At 59.7% G+C, this 21601-nt stretch overlaps 1 protein-coding gene across 1 annotated transcript in view; it reads right to left on the reverse strand.

Annotated features, from left to right (window-relative positions):
* The window catches only part of MACROD1 (mono-ADP ribosylhydrolase 1), a 143924-nt gene that overhangs the window by 113837 nt on the left and 8486 nt on the right, over nt 1-21601 (reverse strand). Inside the window, 2 exon segments of the mRNA XM_042904267.1 lie at nt 17764-17880; nt 18530-18631. Of these exon segments, the coding sequence (XP_042760201.1) occupies nt 17764-17880; nt 18530-18631 (219 nt within the window).

The raw sequence follows: 21601 nt of genomic DNA on the forward strand, positions 1-21601 counted from the left end.
TGACCCTGAAGAGCCCCTGTCTCCCTATCGTGTCTTCCAATGGACCCTGGGAGATGGGAAACCTCCCCCCAGCCCCAGCCCCCAGCTTCGGGACTTGCCTTGCCCTGCTCCAGCCAAGCAGCTTCTGGCCCTCTCCTCCCCAAAGAAGTCTCAGGACTCACAGGTCACTGAGGTTACGGGCAGGTATGGGGTAAGACCCCAGATGGCTGCCCTGTGGCCAAGGGGCATCCCAAGACCCAGGGCCTTGGCTTCTCAGATCCAACTCCACCTGTTTGGTCAGATGGAGGACTAAAAGTTCCAGTTCGGATAGGACAAAGGGTGGCCACTACACCCCGTAACCTGGATCCTGCCCTTACCCGGCCACCACCAGTTTCCGGAAGCTTCCCTCCTCCCGCGCCCCTACTTCCCAGGAGGCGTTGCTGACCTCACTGAGCATCCTGGAGAAGAGGCAATGGAGCCCAGGAAGGAATCAACCCCAAACCACACCCCCACACCCAAGTTCTGTGGCCAATTCTTAGCACCCTGCTTAGGAGGCCCCCCCGGGGTGGATCAGCGGGCAGCCAGCCAACCCCCAGATGCTGCATCAGGAGGCCTGGGTGGAGCTTGCTCAGCTACTCTCGGGAGCCCCCAACCCCGGTGTGCTTCCCCCCGGCCTCGCTGCTGGCCGCCTCCCCTGCCCTCGGCCGCGCCTCAGGCCCGCTCGTCAGCACCTGCTTCTCCACCGGCCGGCCACACCGTCCAGCACCTCTGAAGGACCCTCTCCTCCCGCGGCAAAGTAAATAGGATCTCTCCAGCCACTAACTGACAGCACAAATGAAATCCTGGCGCTCCCCCTCGGAGATTTACGGGGGAAGTGAAATCTTATTTGCACCGTTGCCAAGCCTGGGCCACGATGAAATTATGCCTCGAGAAGAGACCCGGCCGGCTCCTCGCGGAAGCGGCCGCATCAGAGATGGGCTTATTAAGAGCCACAGCGGCCACATTTCAACCTGTTTCAGGTGTTAAGTAATTTACTGCCACCCAGAATTCAGTGGCAGGTTTTTATCATTTTTCTTTCCGTTGATGCAGGCCAGTGGCCCCCGAGGTCCCTACCTGGGGGATCGCGGGTCTAAATGCTCCCTGCCCCCCTCCCCCAGCACTGCGGAGGGAAACGGGGGAGCAGGAGCCTAGGAGGGGGTGATCGGGGGGCGCGGAATGGCAGCGGACAGCCCTGCCTCTCCTCAGGGTTCCACCAGGCTGGGCCAAAGCTCAGGGTGGCAGGGAGACAGGCTCTAAGATCCCACACCCCACATTTGGGAGACCACTGATCCCCCAAAGACGCGGCAGGTGTCTTCTGAAGGCAGCAATAGCATGAGCCCTGTGAGAGCAGCCACTACAACCAACCCCACCATCGAGTCTTTATTGGGTACCTGCTGTGTGCCAGGCCCTGCTTAAATGGAGGACCCTGCACTGAGTGGGGCCCCAAAGTCCCCTGCCCGACGGGGCTCTCGTGCTGCTGGTACTGAGCAAATATTTGGGATTGATTGATTAAAATCTCTGAGAGGCAAACGGGCGCTTGAGAGAGGAGACGGTGGCATGTGGGGCACCAGAGGGAAGGGGCGGGGAGGGCGGGAGCCCACCTCACTGAGCTACGTGCCAGTGGCCGCAGCAAGCCTCGAGGCAGGACCTCCTCCATGCCGCTGACCTGTGCCTTTCACTGCCCTGGAGCACGGGCGGTGCGGGGTTCGTGCTCTGCCTTCCCCCTTCCCCGGTCCCCAAAACTCTTGGGGGAACGCACAGCCTCCCATTCACAGGACGCGAGGACAGGGAGCCCTCTGTGGTCTGGGGCTCACAGGGTCACAAAGGGCCCCAAGTCCTCCAAGCCCCTTCTCCGCAGTGATGGCTGGAGGGCTGTTTGATGCCTGCTGACTTTGGGGGGATTAAGCCTATTACGGAGGCTAGCGGGGTCTCATCCGACGCCCTTTCTGACACCCCCCCTTCTCCACCTGTTTTCAGATACTCCAGGAAGACTAAGGGGAATCTTCAAAGTCCAGGCTGAGCCAAGAGCAGAAATTCTTTAATTAGCTTTCTCTTGGATCGGGTCCCTGGCAAATGGATTAGTTGTGGTGGGGCGGGAGAGAGGGACTGGAATCCTCCTTAAAGCTGAGATTACAAGCCCGGGGTGAAGGGCTGGGGGGGCTGTCACCAGGGATGGCGGATCCCTGAGCAGCCCCCGCCACCACCACCACCACCGAATCAGCGACTCCCCGGGGGCTGGCAGATGGAACCTGTCACCAGGAAGGCGCGGGAGATGTGCTCTCAGCGAGGCCGTGGTCCCGTGGTCCTCGGGAGTCGGCGCGGAAAGATGCTTGGCAAGGCTGGGCTGTGTGCCTGGGTCTCCTAATGAATGTGCTTCCTTTCCATGTGGCCGCCCAGACCTGGAACTTCATAATTAGGGGGGGATTTCCTAAAGGGGCACCCATCTGTGAGAGGTAAGGCAGCACAGCCCCCGATGGTGCCGGGCACCAGACATCTGTCACCATGCTCTAAACTCAGGTATCCCCATGTTCAAATGAGCAAACTGAGGCCCAGGTCTAAGAAGCTCGCCCAAGGCCGCAGTGGCAGAGATTTCATTTGGGACCAGGTCTGTCCAGGATCCTCCCACTGCCCCAAATCCTGGCCCCCAAGGCCCCGGGGGAGGCCTGAGCCAGGGTCTGTGAGCCCGGAGGAAAAGGCCCGAGTGAGCCCCCACCAGAAATCGCTGCTGGGAAGGAGGCCTCCCCAGGCAGGCCTCTTCCAGGAAGCCTTCCCTGACCAGCCCACAGCACTTTGGATTCCCCATCAAGGCGCTTTACACCCTGTGCTGTAACCCTGTTGTCCCCACCATACACTGAGCACCTTTCAGAGGCGGACATCTGGTCTTCATCATATTCTGAATGAAGGAAGGAGGGCTGGGCCCACCTCGGTCTGGGGACCAGAGAGAAACGCCTGGTAGGAGGCTGGGCCTCAGGAGCAGGAGGAAGGGAGGGATTCCGGGAGCCAAGCTCCAGGCTGGTGTCTCTCCCGGGCCCCGGGTTCCCCTGCTGGCCTGCTTTGCCCAGGGAGGTGCACAAGGGGTGGGTGGGAGGATGATTCAAGGACTCGGAGACCCAGATTCCCCGACCAAAGCCGTTTGAAGTATGACTCGTGCTCTCCCCCTTGAGCTCTGCATCAAAGGCAGCTCCACTGTGGTCCGGCCACACTGTGCTCTGCAGATAAGAGCTGCCCTCGCGGAGCAGGCTGACAAAGGGCGTCCGGGCTGCCCCCGGCTTCCCTCTGGCCTCCCTGTTCCCCGTGCAGCAAGCCGAGCCACCCCCAAACCCCTGTCTGGGGTGCTCCTGCCTCCCGCCTTCCTGACCCTCTGGACGGCTCTGCCCCAGGGTCAGCTCACTACAGGTGTCCCGGCTCCCGGGGGCATCGCAGCCACCTAAGCCACATCCCCCTCGCAGCCCGGCACCCAGCACCTGCTGAATGAAGGAACACGAAGCTGAATGAACGGCCGTCTGTGGAGCACACGGGAGGGAGGTCTAACCCAGGTCGGGGGTGGGGGGGGGGGGTTCTGGAGGAGATGACATCTGAGCCGGGACCTGGAACGTGACCAGCGCCAGCCCGGTGAAAGTGGGAATAAAGAATGCTTCTGGCAGGGGGGAGAGCCTGTGCAAAGGCCAGAAGGGGTGAGAGCACATGCAGTTATGAAGCCCGAAATCATTGATCTGGGCCGGGATGGAGAGGGTAGGAGAGGAAACCAGAAAACGCAGCAGAGGTTCTGGGGCCAGACGATGTAGGTGCACCAGCCAGGATCCAGAGAGCCAAGGGCGCTACTAGGGCAAGACCTTTCCCACATCGAGGCTCCCGAGGGTGTTGCAAGAAGCCGTGATAACAGCCAAGGCTGCCCAAGTCTGGAGGGGGGGGGGGTCCCCGTTTCCATCTGGTCTCTGTGAGTACCCGCTACGCGTTGTAGGGTATGCCTCCGGCACCAGCCACGGGGCTACAGAGAGCCCTGAAACCAGAGGCCCAGCCGAGCCGCAGGAAGCGGCACCTTCCCACGAGGGGAGGGGCCCAGGAAGACCCAGGATGAGGGAGCGGCCGGGTGGGGGCAGGGGGCAGGGGAGCCAAACCCCCCAGGAGCATCCCCAGTGGCAAGCGGGCTAAGCCAGGGACACCAAAGGCAGTGGCGGTGACCCTGCTGAGATCTACTGGGAGCGGAGAGTTCTTATGTGTTCTCTGGCGTAAAGCAAGTGTTTCCAAGCTCCTACTACGTGCCGGTTTGGTGCAGGCCGCCTGCGGGTGAGCCCAGGAAAGGGCCGCTCTCCTGCTGCCGCTGCACCCGCCAGTATCGACGCTTCCCGCCTCTGCCTCTCGGGCAGTGAAGAATGATGTCTCTCATTTCAATTAGCCTTTTCCTGATTACTCGCGAAGTTCTGCATCTTTTCCCTTGTTTACCGGCCATTTGTTTTTCTCCTACCGGGAATTGCTTGTCTACATCCTTTGCCCATTTTTCTTATTGATTTGTAGGAGCTCTTCACATATTAAGAGAGAAGCGGAGAAGCAGCCGTTTCCTGGGGCAGACCCTCAGGGCCTCCCGCCAGGGTCCCTTGGTCCCAGGAAAGGGAGGAAGATTTGCATGGGTTTCTGGCTGCCCCCACTGAATCTCTCTACACTCATCCAGCTCCCAAATGGCCAACTTTGTCAGAAGACAAAGCACCTTCTGCAGGTGACAGTCCCTGCCAGGTCTGCATCTCAGCTGGCACAGCCCCGAGGGCTTATTTTGTACTTACGCTGAGAAGTCTACACTGCCAGTGGCTGGCACCCGAGGGGAGCCGGCAGGTGTAGCTGGGCACCCGGGAGGAAGGGCAGACACTCACTGTTCCAAGGACAATTCAGTGGGGGCCACCCAGCAAAAGGGGCAGGTCCCGAAGCCTCAGGCTGACCCTCCCAGCAGAATTCCAGGGCCCCCTCTGACACACACCATCCCGGCACCCGCTTCCAGCCGTGACGGCTCCTGCAGGGTGACCCAGGCCCGAGAGGACGCCTTGGAGCCTCGCCCCCTCACCCTCTGCCACCTGGCCTGCGGCCCCGTGGCTTATTTTCTCTCCGACGCTTTCCGTGTTTCAGCAGACAAACAGCACAGCCCACAAAACTGATTTCGAAAGCCTACAAAGGCACGAACGTTTAGGGAGCCAGGAAAAGTAAGGCCGCTCCTTTCCCGGAGTCATGGCTGCCAGGAGCCCGCGCGGGGCCGTTTCTGCAGCTGGGGCTGGCACAGCACGGGGCCAGCCCTCAGGCTTCCTCGAACCAGGTGGTAAATGGCCACTCAGCACGTGTTCCAAGGGGCCCACAGCAGCCCAGGAGGCCGCGAACTGCCAGCTTACCTCCTCTCTGACTCCCCCGCCCGTGGCCACACCAGCTCCCCCAAGAGCCTGGCCGGACTCCGTGGCACCCTCCCTCGCCCAGCCTCCGCTAAGCACCTGGCAGAAGGGTCAGATTGCAGATTGCAGGCCACCGTCTGGCGCCGGCTAAGGTCACCCCGCTGTAGTTAGAGCAGGAGAGAATGTCCATGCTGAGGGTGACCTGGTGGGCAAGCCCATCACCCTGCTCTGCGCCACGCTCGGGCGAGCCCTTTGGGAGGGCAAACACCGTGACTTCTGGATAACAAGGGGAATGGGGTGTCAAGGGGGGCCTGGTAAGGCTCAGCCCTCCCCGCCGAGCTCTCCAAACACCTTCCATCCGGGACCAACGACGTGCCCACTAACCAGGAGGACACCTAGAACCATACGTGGTTAGCACGTGCCCACTCCCTTCCCTTCACTCACTTACACACTTACGTACTCATACATTCATTCATTCATTCATTCAAGGGTGATGTGACATAGTAGAAAGGACCAGGATACAGAGCGAGATCTGGTTCAAGCTTCCTGACCGGGGACACGTCACTTAACAGCCCTGCATCACTGCTTCTCAACCTGAAAGGAGGAATAGCAAAGCCACCTCTCCCGGCTCAGCTTGTCTCATCGTTATGATGACCATCCTGGGCTCAGACAGTTGCCGGATGAGGGCGGGACCACGTCTGATGCTGCTGGGGGGCAGGAGGCTGGGCCAGGTGTGACCACAGAGCCCAGAGGGGCAGGCGCAGAGGAGAGGGCTTCCCTGGAGGTAGCGGGAAGGACCAAATGACCGCAACAGTCTTTCCAGGCAAAAGGGAAGCCAGGTCGCGAGACAGGGCATTCAGGCACTGAAGGTGCCACCTTCGGGTAAGATCCACGGTGCAACCAACAGACTCACAGACAAGGTAAGGGCGGGACCCCCCTGGGCCTGTGGGGTCCCCCCTCCCAGAAGTCATCCTCTTTCTTCTCCAGGATGAAAACACATCGTGGCATGGAAGTCGTTCAGCCTCCAGCTTAACCACAAAGAGGTAGAGAGAAGCGAGGATCCGCTAACCAGGGACACCCCCCTGCAAAGGAGCCCCAGAGTTTCTTCGGGATCTTGGAGGGGTGGGGAAGTGGGGTGCCAGCCCACGGAAGCACGGGGGCAGCCTCCGAGGGGCTCTCGCGCTGGCTGTGGGGCCAAGAGGCAGCATTTGCATGGAGAGCGCTTGGTGGCTGTGGAATTTATGCAGCTGCCTGTGTGATTCCAGAGGCGAGACGAATCTCCGGCCGCTTTTCTCAGCGGGAACAAGTCTTTCCTTCAAATCGATGGTGACACATTTTTAAACTCTGATATTAAGGAGAGAAAGATTTTTCTGGCCCCCTGGGGGCAACCCTTATTAGTCACTGGCTCGTCTGAGAGAAATCGCAGAGGCAGACCCAGTGGGCCTGGGCAAGGCCAGAGGCCAGGCCGGCTGACACGGGAATGGACAGTGACAAACAAGAGGGCAGAGGGGGACTCGCAAGTCAGAAGCAAAGCCGTGTTGGAGAGACTCGGAGAGCGAGGCTGGGGCGGGAGGGGGGGGGGGATGGGGAGGCGGGGGCGGTGGGCCTCTGGAGCAAGGTAGGAAGTCTCCGTAGGGGAAATAAAGAACCACTGGTGAGGGTAATAGAGGGAGAAGATGGAGAAAAAAGACAGACTAGAAAGAGGCATCAAGCTCAAGAATAAATTGATTTCCAAATGTGAAGTTACAGAAAGTAAAATCTTATTCCCCATCTTGCTCTGGCTGCCAGGAAGCTCAAAGCCACCTTTACATCCAGTTGCCACAGACTTGTTCGGCCTAGTTATGAGGTGTCGTCTGGGCCGGGCCAGGGTAGGTGCCAGGAGCCAAGCTGCCCCCCAAAGCCCCCTAAGGGCATAAAATAGAAGGGGGGGCATGAACCGTAGTCTCTCAGTACATCGGACACCAGCATCAAGTGGCAGGTGGTAGGGCTGAGCAGGGGGCCACGACCAGGAACGAGGCCAGAGGTTGGCAGGGTGGAAAGCACGTGCCATGGGCATCCAGGCCAAAAGCTCCCAGGTGTGGCCAAGTGCACGGGGCACGTTCTTATTGGACGCCCAGCTCAGTGTCCTCCCATGTCCCTTGTTTCTTCCTGTCCCTGTTTTAATGGCTCCCTAGTTTTATTGTACCTATTTTTCAGTGGAAATAGGTGGGTTAAATATTTTTAAAAAATCAATTCCAGCTCAAACGCCCACTTCCTCGGTGATAACAGCCACCATTTATTGAATTCCAACGGCTTGTCACATTTTCATGAATCTTTTCCATCCCCTCAATCGCCTTCGGGGGGGTGGGGAGGGGGGAACGTGGCTCTCCCAGCAGGGTTCACGGAAGAGGAAACTGAGGCTCAGAGGGGAGGTGTATCCTGGTCAAGGTTACAAGAGTTTATAAGTGACCACGGCGGCTCTGTCCAGTCGGCCCCCTGGCACGTCCCCATTCCCACCCCTGAGCCCCAGAGCCCAGCACTCTGCTCTGTGCAGGGGCGGTGGGGGGGGGGGCCCTCCTGCCGGCCTCGTTAGCGGGCAGCTGAGGCTGAGTCAAGGTCAAGGCCAGGGAGGCACCAAACACAGTCCGGTGACCCACAGAATTCCCTCACCCCCTGACCCCCGCCTACAACGCCTGGGTCCCCTCTCTGCCAAAACCCAAGGCTTCAGCCACAGCCCGCCCCACCTTCCCGTGACCCTCAACGGGGAAAGATCCCCCCGCCGGCTGCCAGACGGGATTCAGCTCCTTTGACAGTCAAAGCCGCAAAGCTCCCGTCGCAAATGTCAATTCTGGGCCATTTGCTTCGTAGATTTTAATGTTCCTGTTTCTCCTCAACATCCTCAGCAAGGTAGCTCTTGCTTTTCAAAAGGGATGTGGCGTTTGATGATGTTTAAACCGTACGTGAAATACAGCCAGGCGGCAATAATAAAACAGACGCGAGCCCTGCTGGCAGGGGAATGGCTGACAGCCGGGCCTCTCTCTTCCCACATGCTACTCCGCAGCTAAGCTCCTATTTTTATGGCAATTACAATGTCCGAAGAGGGGGAGGAAGCAGGGATGGGGAGGAAGGGGGTGGGTACGGCCGTACGAGGACCACTTGTAGCTGCTGGGAGCGGGGTGCAGCGGATGGGGTTTGAATGAACCAAAGCGGGTGATGCCAGCCGGGTGTCCCGGCAGAGGAAGGCCGGCCCCATCCGCCACCGGGCACCGCCCTCCCGAACCGCTGTTGGCCCTGGCTCCGTCCCCCAGTATCCGTCCTCCCTGGTGGCGGCGGAGGTGGGGGGCTGGAGTCCTCACTGGCTCTGCCTCCTGACACAACCCCTCCTCCCCCACCGCGAGGACTCTGATAGCTGTCGCCCCGTGTGCGGGAAGCAGGGCTCAGGGCACAGGGCACCCGGCAGCCTCCACCTAAGGGAGCTCGGCCACCACCTATCATCAGGGAGCTACTGCGCAGGCAGGCATTCTCGGGCCGCCTGAGCCCCCCAAGGGCACCGCCGCGTGCACAGCCCCATCCAGGGATGGCGACCTGGGGTCAGAGGACACCTGCCCTCCGGGGGCTCCCGTCTGGTGGTGGAGTGAGGTATTTCACTACTAAGAACGACAGTTGTCGCTCACGGAGCCCCTGCGGCCTGCCAGGCACTCGTTCACTTTCCTCTAACCCTCCACAGGGCGCACCGGTGGAAACCGAGGCTGGGAGAAGCCGTCAGTGGAACCGGATTTTTATCCCAGTCTGTATCGTGAGCAGCCACGGCCCTGGCCCCCACTTGCCCGGGGCGCCCTCCCCACGGGCGGCTGCACCCTCTCACACGCGAGAAATCGAGACTACTATTCCCATGTAACACGCACACCCTTCCCCCACTGAAGGCCCTGCCACAAGAGAGGGGGCGCCGGGCCCACCTGCCCTGCACCCTACGGTCAGCAAACCCCAAATCAGGAGGGCCCCCTGCCTCAGCAACCCGCCCTGGGTCCAGAAAGGGCTCAGTTTCCCACGGGAAGGACAAGAAGGAGGTCCCCTCAGGCCTCCCCTGTCCCCGGCCCAGCTGAGCAGCATGTGACAACAGGCCCCACCCTGCAGGACAGTGCCACCCTCCCAGAGAAGCAGCAGCAGCAGCAGCGAATACAAGAGCTGGCATTTCTTGAGGGCTTCCTTTAGCCCAGACATTGCACTGTCTCCTTTCAAACTCACAGCAACCCCAGGAGGCGGGGCCTGATGCCCTCTTATTCCCATTACACAGACAAGAAAACCGAGGCCGAGATTAGATGACCTGCCTGAGGTCCCACAGCTTGTACCCAGGACGGCAACTGCCACTGCCATGCCCTGTGATGGGGTCACCAGAGCTGGTGGGGCTGTCTGGGGAGCAGGGGTGGGGTGGGGTGGGGTGGGGCGAGGAGACAGGGCCGAGCCTTGGACTCTCTTTTAGGCCATGTTACGTCCTAGAGACCACCCCACGCTGGGGCCAGATCAGGCCTCAGCCAGCAGGCCTCAGGGTCAGGGTTGGGGGTACGTATGAGCCCAGCCTAGGGGTCCGGAGAGAACAGATTCGGCCCAGAGCCCCTGCAAACACAGCCGGCTGCACAGAGCTGGGTGTCGAGAGGAAGGGAAGGGGCGCCAGTTCCTGGGGAGGGCCCGTGGCTTCCGCGTGCTGCGTCCAGACCCCTTCACCTCCCAGGGACACGGCGTACCCATCCGTTAAACAAGCAGGCGAGCCACAGCCTCCTGGAGAGGCCTCAAGCCGGCTGGGCAGCCCTTTGCCAGGGTGCTGGCGGATCATTCTGGTCGAGCAAGCCAAGGGCCGCAGATCCAGCCCTTTTCATGCTTGGCCAATTTAATGGTCCCCATTAATTTCCAAACACACACATTCCCACAAGCTCCGGCCTCCTCAGCTCAGTGCTCGGGAGAGAGAGCACGCTGGGAACACAGACAGGCACACAGGTGCAGGTGCTGAGGCCAGCCGGCCTCAAGGACAGGGAGGAGCCACTCGGCAGGGGGCAGGGGGGCACCGTGTTTCCTGACCTTGTGTCTGTCGTGATGGGGAGAAGGACAAGGAGAAGGGGCCCAGTTCCTGGGGCGGGGGGGGAGGGGGGAGGGCAGGCCTGCTTTGCCACTTTCCTGCTGTGTGACCCTGAGCAGGTCATGGTCCCTCTGGGCCTCAGACACCCTCCCATTTTCCTCTAAGAGACAGCAAATGCCTTGAGGGCAGGTACCGGGTCCGCCTGAGCCTTGTATCCCCAGAGCCAGGAACCTCCCAAGCAGCCTGTAGTGTCCACGGGCAAATGCAGTGCCGCCCTCTAGCCCTGACATCGAGGACGACGAGTCACGGGGGGGTGGGGGGGTGGGGGGGGGGCTGAGCGGTGTCTGGGCTGGGGCAGGAGGAGGAGGCCCAGAGGGGGTCACTGGCACTTCCAGTCCCTCCCTCTGTCTGACCCACTCTCAAAGGCATTCAATCATTTATTCAGCAAACTTTCACTGAAACCCAGGACAAAGGGTCACCGGGTCCAAGGACCACGGCCCACCCACGTGTTCCCTATGGAAGGACGGGAAGGATCTGGCTAATACACAGGAGACCTGGCAGAAGACCTGGGGGTGGAAGGACCTTTCCAGGGTCCTCGAGTCCTGCCCACTGGCCAAGCTCCGCTCGCTGGACCAGGCCTTGTGAGCCCTCAAGGGAATCTCAATAATTCAGGAGGGATCCATCATTTATGAATTTATGTAACCGCTTCTCGACCTTGTGGAAACGAGCCGCCCTCTTCCTACAGTGGGGGAAATTAGGCCTTGGCACCATCTCGGGTGTTGTGGGGAGGGGGCCAACTGGACCCCAGGCCTCCCAGCCGGCCTTCCAAGCTACTCTGTCCCCTCACCCCTACACTAGAAGCAGAGGGAGCTTCTGAGAACACAAACGTGACTGCATCCCCCTTAAACCCCAAGTCTGAAAGGTGAGGGTTTGATTCCTGGCTCGGCCTTTTACCGGCACTCTGGTCCCGTGTGGGCCTCAGTCTCCTCGTCTGTAAAATGGGGGACATATTAGCACCTGCTAATAGTGAGGCCATGGGTGCGATGTGGGGACAGCTCCCTGCCCAGAGGGAATAATGAATAACAAGCTGCGAGAGCCTAGACACAGAGGCTCTGTGGGCTGAGTTGGGGGCAGGGGGCAGGACCCAGGTCAACCAAGCACGACAGGAGCTACAGCCCGCCACGGGGCCTCACAGGGCCAACGAGCCCAGACCCAGCCGATCCCAGACCCAGATGTTAGCACCACCTTTCCTGCATCAGACCGCCCACTGCCTCAAACGCCACCCCTCCCCCCACTTCTCAGCTGCGCCCCGCAGGGGGTGGGGGTGACAACATACCTACTCTTTGACCAGAAAAGAAAAGGGAACAAGGAAGAGGTGTTCCCACCCCCACCCCCCAAAATACAAGGATTTCCGGGTGGCTCAGTCGGTTGAGTGTCTGACGTCAGCTCAGGTCAGGAGTTCGAGCCCCACATCAGGCTCGCTGCTGTCAGCTCTGAGCCCACTTTGGATCCTCTGACCCCTCTCTCTGCCCCTCCCCAGCTTGTGTGTGCACTCACGCTCTCTCTCTCTCTCTCAAAAATAAATAAATATATATTTTTAAACACAAGGATTTCCTGGAAGCTCCAGAGTCAGGCAAACCTCCCCTCTCAGCACCAATACTGGTTAGCTGTGTGGCCTTAAGCAAGTTACTTCACATCTCTGAGCCTCAGTCTCCCCTCTGACACCGTGGGCTTACAAAATAACACCAGGAGGCCAGGAAAGGTGGCATGGGATGTGCATTCAGCCCAGATCCGGAGGGAGACCCTTGCTCAGGACAGGCCATGGCTCATTCCAAGCTCCTCAGAGCTTCCCCAAGTCTCCCCTACCCTGTCTCACCCCTTCCTGCCAGGGCTCTCCCTCTCTGCCCCTGGAACGCCCTCGTCCACCTTCTGACGCAGTGCCCCCTTCTCAGCACGAGCCCCGCCTCCACTTTGCCTCCTCCAGGCAGCCTTCCAGATTGTCTGCCACCCCTGCAGCAAAAGCCCTCATGGACTTTGCTATCCCTTTCCATTCATGTGTCTCACCTCACACTGGGGATTAGAGAGTGTGTCTCTTGTAGCCCAGGGCCCACCTCCCTGCCTGGTGCAAAACAGGCCTACCGCACAGTCTGCTGAATGAAGGAAAGGCCGCATAGGAGCTCCAGTTCCGAATCGGTCACCTGCCAAGCTGCGCCTTGGTTTGATCACTGAAAGTGGGGACCGCAGTCCTGCCTGCCTCCAGGATGCCTCCACGGCGGGGAGGGAGGGGGCAGGCCCTCACCGTGGGCCCCCGGGGGCCTGGGCCCAGCTCCGGCTGGGCTGCCTGCCCCCAGGCTGCCCCGCACCCACCCTCTCTGCCCACTGCGGAGAGGTTGCTGCCGTCGGAGGCAGCCGGCAAGCCTCAGCAAACACATTTAAATCTGAAGTGACAGATAAAGCGATTTACAGCGACAGTTTAGCGTCAGATCACTTCCCACAAGGCAGCCGGCGTCCCTCAGCCCCTCCTGCTTGCTAGTCCATCAAGGTGGTCTCTAAATCACTGACTCTGAGCGGTGGCCCAGGGCCGGCCGGGGCTGGGCTCCTTGGGGCCTCCAGGCAGCGGAAAGGATGAGGCCTGGACGGTGACTGGCTCACGAGGAGGAGGGGGCTGTAAGCGGCTGGCAGATTTTCACAAATCAAAGACCCAGGACTTAAGGACACAGAGCACCACTTCATGCCTTATTTTAAATAAATAAGTGGCTCAAAAAACTCCCAGCGAGGCAATTTGTCGCTGTGAAGCATGGCTTTCCACCCGCTCTGCACGTCCCGGCCCGCGTGCCCAGGCCCCTCAAAGGCCTCACGGCCCCCCTGGGTGGGGCCGAGGATGGCCCATTTTTCAGATGAGGAAACAGAGGCTTGGAGCCACCACCAAAAGGAATACTGGGATTCCAATCAGCTCCTGGCCTCTGTGCCCACCGCGGCCCTGACTCGCTGGCCTGGGACGGCTTTGAAGGGGAAGATTCCTTCTGTCTGCACAAAGCATCACATTCATCCCTGCTCTGTCCCGTTATGCCCTGAAGGCCAAAGCTGGCAGCCGGACCCCTGGGCTGGCCAAGAATGGGGGTCTTTCTTTATGCTGGGCCACTTCCTGCCTGGGACTCAGCTGTCTGCCAAAAACTAGGGAGCCACAGGCACAGGCCTGGTAAGCTGGGAACCTCAAGGGCAAGGAAGTGACCCCGCCAAGGTCATACCCCCCCCATGGCAATAAGAAGATGCAAAAACCCCACAAGCCGAAGCGTCCTCCCCCCCCCCCAGAACGGAGACCCCCAGACCTGAGCTTCTCTGGAGGAGATGCCAGGCACAGCTCTCCCCAGACGCAGCCTTGGAAGGGGAGGGCGGGGGGGGGTCGTAGGCCAACCTGGAGCTCTTCTGCTGCAGAACGGGGGGGCCCGCAGGGGCTCCCTGGTTTATCTTGCCAGCATGGCAACCCAATTTAATTAAGATGGATGCGGCGTGCCCCCGTGGGTAGGAGCCGTGGCCCGCTACCAGATGGCGAGAGCCTGAGACACTCCGGGCACTGCCCGAGCGAGCAGCCTCGGCAGCAGCCTGTGAAAACACAGCCGAGGGGGGCCCGGGGTGGCCTGCACTTCACCTGGGTGCTCGGAGGGTCCTGCCCCTGTGACCGCCAGCCCTGCCACCCACCTGCCAGGCATCCCGCATTCTACTCTCCGTCCCAGCCCCCCTCCATGTACTATGCAGCATACATCACAACACACACACACACACACACACACACACACACACATCCCACAGGCATCGACCATCATAGATCCCACACAGAGTACACACACGCTCCAATCACATCGCAAATACCAACAGAGTGGGGTAAAAAGCAGGCCTGGACTTCAAACGCCAGAGGCCCAGTTGGCAAACAGTCTGATTTCCCCAAAGTCCCGAGAGAGGCCATGGGCAGAGTCGCTGCGCGGGGAGAGGAGGAGGCCGGAAGGCAGGGAGGGCGCCCCGCCCCGGCCATCCCCAAAGATCCCCAGGGTCCCTCGAAAGGGTGGGAAGGGAGACTGCAGCCAGGCTGGAGACACCCCAAGCTCACAGCTCTTCAGGATGGAGGGAGTTTTAAAAAAAAAAAAATTCTTTTTTAATTTTATTTATTTTTGAGAGACAGCGAGGCGGAGGGTGAGTGGGGGAGGGGCAGAGAGAGAGAGGGAGACACAGAATCCGAAGCGGGCTCCAGGCTCTGAGCTGTCAGCACAGAGCCCGATGCGGGGCTCGAACCCATGAACTGCAAGATCATGACCTGAGCTGAAGTCGGACGCCCAACCGACTGAGCCACCCAGATGCCCCCAGGATGGAGGGAGTTCTAAGGATCCTGACCCCCTTTACTCTCGCAAGTCCCTCCCAGCTCCCCTGCATGCTTCCCCCTCCACGGTCCCTGCAGCTGGAGCCCAGCCCAGCCAGCTATGGCACCTTCCCTGCCCCCATCCCCATCTGGCCACAGGGACAAAAAGAAACTCCCCACACACACAAAATCCAGAAACTCCAAAGCTGACCTCAAGTCCCCAGCACCACCACCCCCGCCCCCACCACTCCCCATGGGCCTCTGACCCCCATGGGACCAACACTGCCCTCAGCTTCAAAAATAAAAATTTAAAAATTCGCACCCCGCTATAATTGCTCGCTCCTTTTCCTCATTGTGGCTCGGCGGTCGGTGCTGAGAAGCAATTATTCATGGCTAATGATTATAATCAAGTCAAATAGAATTTAATGGACACGTATTCTCTTCCTGCTTGAAACTTTACATATGAATTAAGCACATATGGGTTTCACGAGGCACAGACCAGATTTATGCAGGCCCGAAAAGCCCCGCGTTGCCGCGACTTTTATTCTGCTAATAAACAGGCTGATTTACGGGCACCACCGGGCCGCGGAAACCGCGATCTCTGCTGCCCCCTGGTGGGCGGCAGGCCGGAGCTGAGCCAAGGCCATTGGGGCCCCCAGGGATGAGGCCGGAGGACCCTGGGCGTGGGGCCCCAGGCCACCGCCACCAATAACCCCTGAGGTCTGACCAGTGGCAAGGCCACCGGGAAAATGCTTGGAGGGAGGGCCCAGAGGGGAAGCAGGCTCTGTGTGGGAGCCCTACGGCCGGCCGGGGCCTGCCTCAGCCATTCCCGGGGGATCCTCCCTGCTGTGAGAATCTAGGGGAAAAAAGGAGATCCCAGGACAACACACCAAGAAGCGTCGGGTAAACTGAGGCAAGCAGGGAGAGGTGAAAACTGCTCATCAGCAGGAGGCGCCCAGCATCCCTTGGCATTCTCGCACACCCAGAGCGTCAACGGCGGCATCGGTTCTAGCGCCAACAACAGAGGCAGGTGATGAGTCCTTGGTTCACTCCAGGTGCTGCATGAGCATCACCGCTCACGAGCATGGGTCCCTAATGCCCCCAACAACCCAGTGACTGGGCTTTCTACCGTCCCCGTCACGCAGAGGGGGAGACAGAGGCCCAGGCACGTACACGGAGAAGAGGAGTCCCCAGAGAGATGCGGCAAACGCCCCCACCCCCAACCCAGTGCAGCTGAATGCAGCTGGGACCAAAGTGCTCTTCTGAGAGCGAGGGGGGCTCAGAGCCGCTGCCCTCGGGAGTCCGGCCAGGCACAAGGGCATTTCAGAAAAGCCACGAGTCCCATCCACGGCCCCGCATGCAGCCTCCACCCTGTCCCTACTGCATCCCACCAACACCCTCCCTTGGGCTCCGCACCTCCCTCCTGGCCCTCCGACTCCGTTAGAAAGGAGCTGATAAGATGCCCCATTTATCCTTCTGACCACTTTGCAGCTCATCAGGAAAAGTGCCGCCAGGGATCCATTCACACCCTTGCCAACGAAGGCCCAGGCACCCAGCAGAGCGGCCCCACCAGCCTGCAGGGCTGAATCCTCAGCCACGGCTCCAAGGCTTGGTCCTTCCACCCCAGACCAGCCCCTCCTGGGTCCAGGTGGCAAGAAGGCCCTTCTCTTCCGGACCACTAGGACATCTGCCGACCCAGCTTGGCTTGTCTTCACCCCATGTCTCCCCAGAGACTCGCAGACCTGCTAAGCGGCCTGAGAGAAACCCAGCAGAAGCACCAGCAGAAACTCGAAGGTGACCGAGCTCCCTCTGCTCTGAGTCAGAACTCCTGCCTTTGTGTGACCGGTCACCTGTGCGCTGAGATGGGCAACGTGGCGGCGGGGGCGGGGGGTGGGGGGTGGGGAGGACACCTGTGTGACTGCACAAACAGGCAGAAAGATACACAGAACAATGCCACTGCCAGAAATGCAACCCAGACCACCAGCAGGCGGGCCTGGGACAGGCCGAGTGGCTGCCTCACCCCAGGTTCCGTGAGCCCGGACCAAGAAGAGCAGCAGGGCAGGCCCACCACGTCCCAGGGTCACTGGGCGATGCCACTCCCTGGCCAGCGCTGGGGTTAGACACAATGGCTGCAAGCCCGAGGGCAAGGTGGAGGAGATCTGAGCCGCTGGGGGGGGGCGGGGGGGCGGTGCTGAGACTGCACTGGTCGGGAGGTGGATGTGGCGGCACAGCAAGGTTTCCCCAGAGGAGGCTCTGCCCGCGTCTCCAAACCTTTCTCGAAGGAAGCTCCTCCCCGCGAAGCTTGATAAGCAGGTGAACGAGGGCCGGGATTCACCCCCACTCGTTCTGGCCCCACGAAGTACCATGGACTTGACTGTCCCTTGACGCCCCACTCCTGACCTTGGCCAGACACCCGCAGCCTAGGAGGAGGGCAGCCACCTTCCTCCAGCCCCCAGGAGGGAGAGAAGCAGGAGGCCGGCTAGAGCCCCAGCAGGAAGCTGAGCGTAGGGCACAGGGGCCTCTGCCCCCGCTTTCCCCTTGACGAGCTCCCTCGCCTGCTCCAGGTATAAAGGGGGGGGCACGGCAGGCAGGAGGCAGGGGAAGGAGAGCAGTGGTCGGGCGTCTAGAGCCCTTGAGGTCAGACCGCCCTGTTCTGGCCTCCGCCTTCCTGGCAGGGCAAGCCCGGCGCGATTCCAGCCAAGCTCTCTCCCTTCCCGGCCGCTAATGGGTCTCGGAGCTGCAAGGCAGCTCGGCCAAGGAGCCCCCGACTCGGCAGGTCAAGGTTTCAGGGGAAGGCAGTCGGCACGGCCCACGCGCTGGGCTCCTGTGGCGCCGGCGAGCCACCCGCATCCGGCCACCCGAGCCTCGCTGGAGCCAGGCGGCGCCCACCCGCGCCCGGCACCGCAGACCGGAGCGAAGGTGACGAGGCGGCCACCCGGGTCTCGGGCGCGGGCCAGCCAGAAGCCCCCACTCACCGGCGTTGACGATGGCGTCCACCTCCAGCTTGGTGATGTCGCCTCGGAACAGGGAGATCTTCTCGTTCAGTTGCTTATCCTTCTTGTACTTTGGCTCCTCCACCTTCGCGGTCACCCCTGGACAAGCAGAGGCCAAGGGGCGGGGGTCGGAGAGAGGCCCGCACTACAGAGGGACCCACCGGTGCCTCCGTCGACCCCCACCCCCGCCCCCACCCCCTCCGGAGGCAGCCTGAGGCGTGGTGACTGAGGACACTGGTCACGGCCACCCACGATGATTAAGCACCTCTCGTGTGAGGCACACGCTCGGTGTCCTTGAATTTTCGCAAGGTTAAACACAGGTGCACTATTAATGTCACTCATCCCCATTTTACAGACGTGGAAACTGAGGCCTAGGCGGGTGACCGCCTACCGGTTCCCCGGGTGCCCCGGGTTAGCGGTGGCCGGGCGTGCAATTTGCAGGGCCTGGACGCTCGCCAGCGTGCCCCACGGCAGGCCACTATCCCTCTGCGTCAAATCCCGGCTCCTGACAACCGTGCGGGCGGGCGGTCCGGGGCTCAGTTTCCCAACAGCACAATGCGGATAAAAACGGAACCTGCCTCAGACTGTGCTCATAATTAAGGGAGGTGATGCACACACCGTGCCCCACACATAGCGAGCGCTTGACGCACACGGCTGACCTTCCTGGCGCGGTCGGTACGACGCTCCCCCCACCCGGGCTGAACAGGCTCCCCGCCAAGTAGCCAGGGGTCCCTGGCGCAGGGCCTACCTTTCGCCGTCTCCTTCCATGTCGGGATCTTCTTCAGCCTGACGAAGTCCCTGCAGAAGTAATGTTCCTCTCGCTGCTTGTCGCTCAGGCCCTTCAGAAATGCTACAGGGGTGAGACGGGGCAGGCAGGAAGGAGAGTCAGGGCCGGCAGGCAGGAAGGAAAGCAGTCCCAGGGGTTTCTCCCACCCCCCAGCCCCCGTAGGCTCCCCTCCTCACCGAGACTGTCACCTCATCCGAGGATGCGAACCAGCCCTACATGTCCACCCTTCCCACAGGCACACGAAGAGGCAGGGTGTTAGAGCCAGGAGGCCCCTAGAACATTCCGCTCTGCCCACTTTGTTCAGGAGGGGAACTGAGGCCCGGGAAGACAGAGGACAGCTCTCAGGTACCACAGACCTGAGTTCGGGATTCAGCTCTGCCACTCTCCAGCTGTGTCCACGGACCTCTGGGTCCCTAATTTCTACATTTAGAGCATGAGGATTAAGATGCCCCTTAAAGGATAATCTCAAGCTTACTCAGTGCATATAAGGAAAGCAGGTTGGTGGCACGGATGAGTTACATCATCAGTTACATCCTCAATAGACCGCTTCATCATCACATGGTTATTTGGAGGGGGCAGGACACAGGGAACAGGACAGACATCCTCCAAGAGCCAAAGAACCAAGCAGATCTGGTGGCTGTTCGCGGCATCCCCCCAGAACGGGCAGAGAGTTCCCCACAGACAGATGCCCGGGTGGGCTTCTCCCAGTGTGAACCAAGTAAGCAGCTAGAATTGCCCCCATCTTACAGAGGAGGAAACGGGGATCTCGGAAAGGGTAGGCCATACATAGTCACACATAGCCCCTTCCCCCTGCTCTCTCTCTCTCTCTCTCTCTCTTTCAGCACGGAGCCCCCTTCTGAGGCTTCCCACTAGCACAGCGGTCCAGGCTTCTGGCTCTCGGGCTCCCTCTGCCGGCCTGAGGCCGCCCGGCGCCCAGGCTCTCAGCCCAGCCTTGCCCCCCTAGACCGCATGCTCCTCAAATGGAGCGGCCCTCACTGACCACTTGTTGGTGGTAGGTAACAAACAGCCAAGGCCACACTCAAGGAACTCAAAAAGCATCAGAAAATGTGCAGAGGTGGGGGGGGGGTTGGCAATTAGGGGAGGCGGTGGGAGAGGAAGGGTTTGCCTCCTGGAGGCTTCTGCAAAGGGCAGGTGTTCAGCAGAGAGGTGGGGCCTCCAGCCGCGCCCTTCACCTTGCAGAAGTCAGTGCATCCACAGCCTTCGCTCAAGGACGCACCAGGAGCACGGGAAGGGCCCAGCTCACAGCCCAGCTCCGTATTATGGTTGGGATTATTATAAAAGGTTCACAGCACCCCAAATCTGCTTCAGCTGTGGCTTAAGCCAGAACGATACTTTCTGGCAGCCCACTCCCCAAACCTCTTCCACAAACACCGACGATGTGCATTTGGTACAAGGATAAGGCAGACGTGGTCCTGGCCCTAGGGGATTAAATTCGGATTCAAAATGCTTTTACCAGGGGCACCTGGGTGGCCCAGTCGGTTAAGCATCCGACTTCCGGCTTAGGTCATGATCCCACAGTTTGTGAGATCGGGCCCCACCTTGGGCTTTCTGCTGTCAGCTCAGAGCTCACCCGGAATCCTCTGTCCCCCGCGCTCTCTCTCTGCCCCTCCCCCCCCCTCAAAAAACAAATAAACATTAAAAATATGCTTTCACCAAACTCGTGCAACTCAACACCAACGAAGCAAACAATCCGATTTTTTAAAAATGGGCAAAAGAGGGGCGCCTGGGTGGCTCAGTCGGTTGAGCATCCGACTTCGGCTCAGGTCATGATCTCGCAGTCCGTGAGTTCGAGCCCCGCGTCGGGCTCTGTGCTGACCGCTCAGAGCCTGGAGCCTGTTTCAGATTCTGTGTCTCCCTCTCTCTCTGACCCTCCCCCGTTCATGCTCTCTCTCTGTCTCAAAAATAAATAAACGTTAAAAAAAAATTTTAAAAAAAATGGGCAAAAGATTTGCATAGACGGTTTTCAAAGGAGACATCCAGAGGGCCGGGAGACACACGAAAAGCTGCTCGAATCACTCGTCATCAGGGAAATGCAAATCGAAGCCACAGTGAGATGTCACCTCACACCAGCCACGATGGCTAGAATCAAAAAGACAGGAAACAAGGAATAACAAGGAGTGGCGAGGCTGTGGAGAAAAGGGAACCCTTGTGCACTGTCGGTGGGAATGTAAACTGGGGCTTCCACCGTGGAAAACAGTTCGGCGGTCCCTCGAGAAATTAAAAACAGAAATACCGAGGGCGCCCGGCTGGCTCAGTTGGTAGGGCATGCAACTCTTAGTCTCGGGGTCGTGAGTTTGAGCCCCGCGTCGGGGGTGGAGATAACGAATGAATGAATGAATGATGAATGAATGAATGAATGAATGAATGAAATACCATACGATTCGGTCATTTCACTTCCGGGCATTTACCCAATGAAAGCACTGAGTCAAAAAGATACGTGCGCCCCCTAACATTCACTAAAGCACTATTTACAGTCGCCCAGACACGGAGGCAACCAAAGTTGGATGGCCCAACGGGTAAGAAAGATGTGGTTGATGTATACAGTGGAACAAAAGAGAACGAAATCTTGCCATCTGCGACAACATGCGTGGAGTTAGAAAATGTTATGCTGAGTGAAATAAGTCAGAGAGAACAGGACAAGTACGACATGATTTCACTTAATATGTAGAATCTAAAAACCAAAACAGAAACTGCCTCAGTTGGCACAGGGCCAAGGGGCACGGGGATGGGGGAAATGGGTGACGGGGGCTAAGAGGAACGAATCTGCAGTTATAAAATAAGTAAGTCACGAAGAATGAAAAGTACAAAAAAAAAAAAATGCTTGGGGCGCCTGGGTGGCTCGGTTGGTTAAGTGTCCGACTTCGGCTCAGGTCATGATCTCACCGTTCGTGGGTTCGAGCCCTGCGTCGGGCTCTGTGCTGACAGCTCAGAGCCTGGAGCCCGCTTTGGATTCTGTGTCTCCCTCTGTCTCCGCCCCTCTCTGGCTCACATTCTGTCTCTTTCTCTCTCTCT

Source organism: Panthera leo, chromosome D1, assembly GCF_018350215.1.
Source record: "Panthera leo isolate Ple1 chromosome D1, P.leo_Ple1_pat1.1, whole genome shotgun sequence".
In the NCBI taxonomy this organism is placed as follows: domain Eukaryota; kingdom Metazoa; phylum Chordata; class Mammalia; order Carnivora; family Felidae; genus Panthera; species Panthera leo.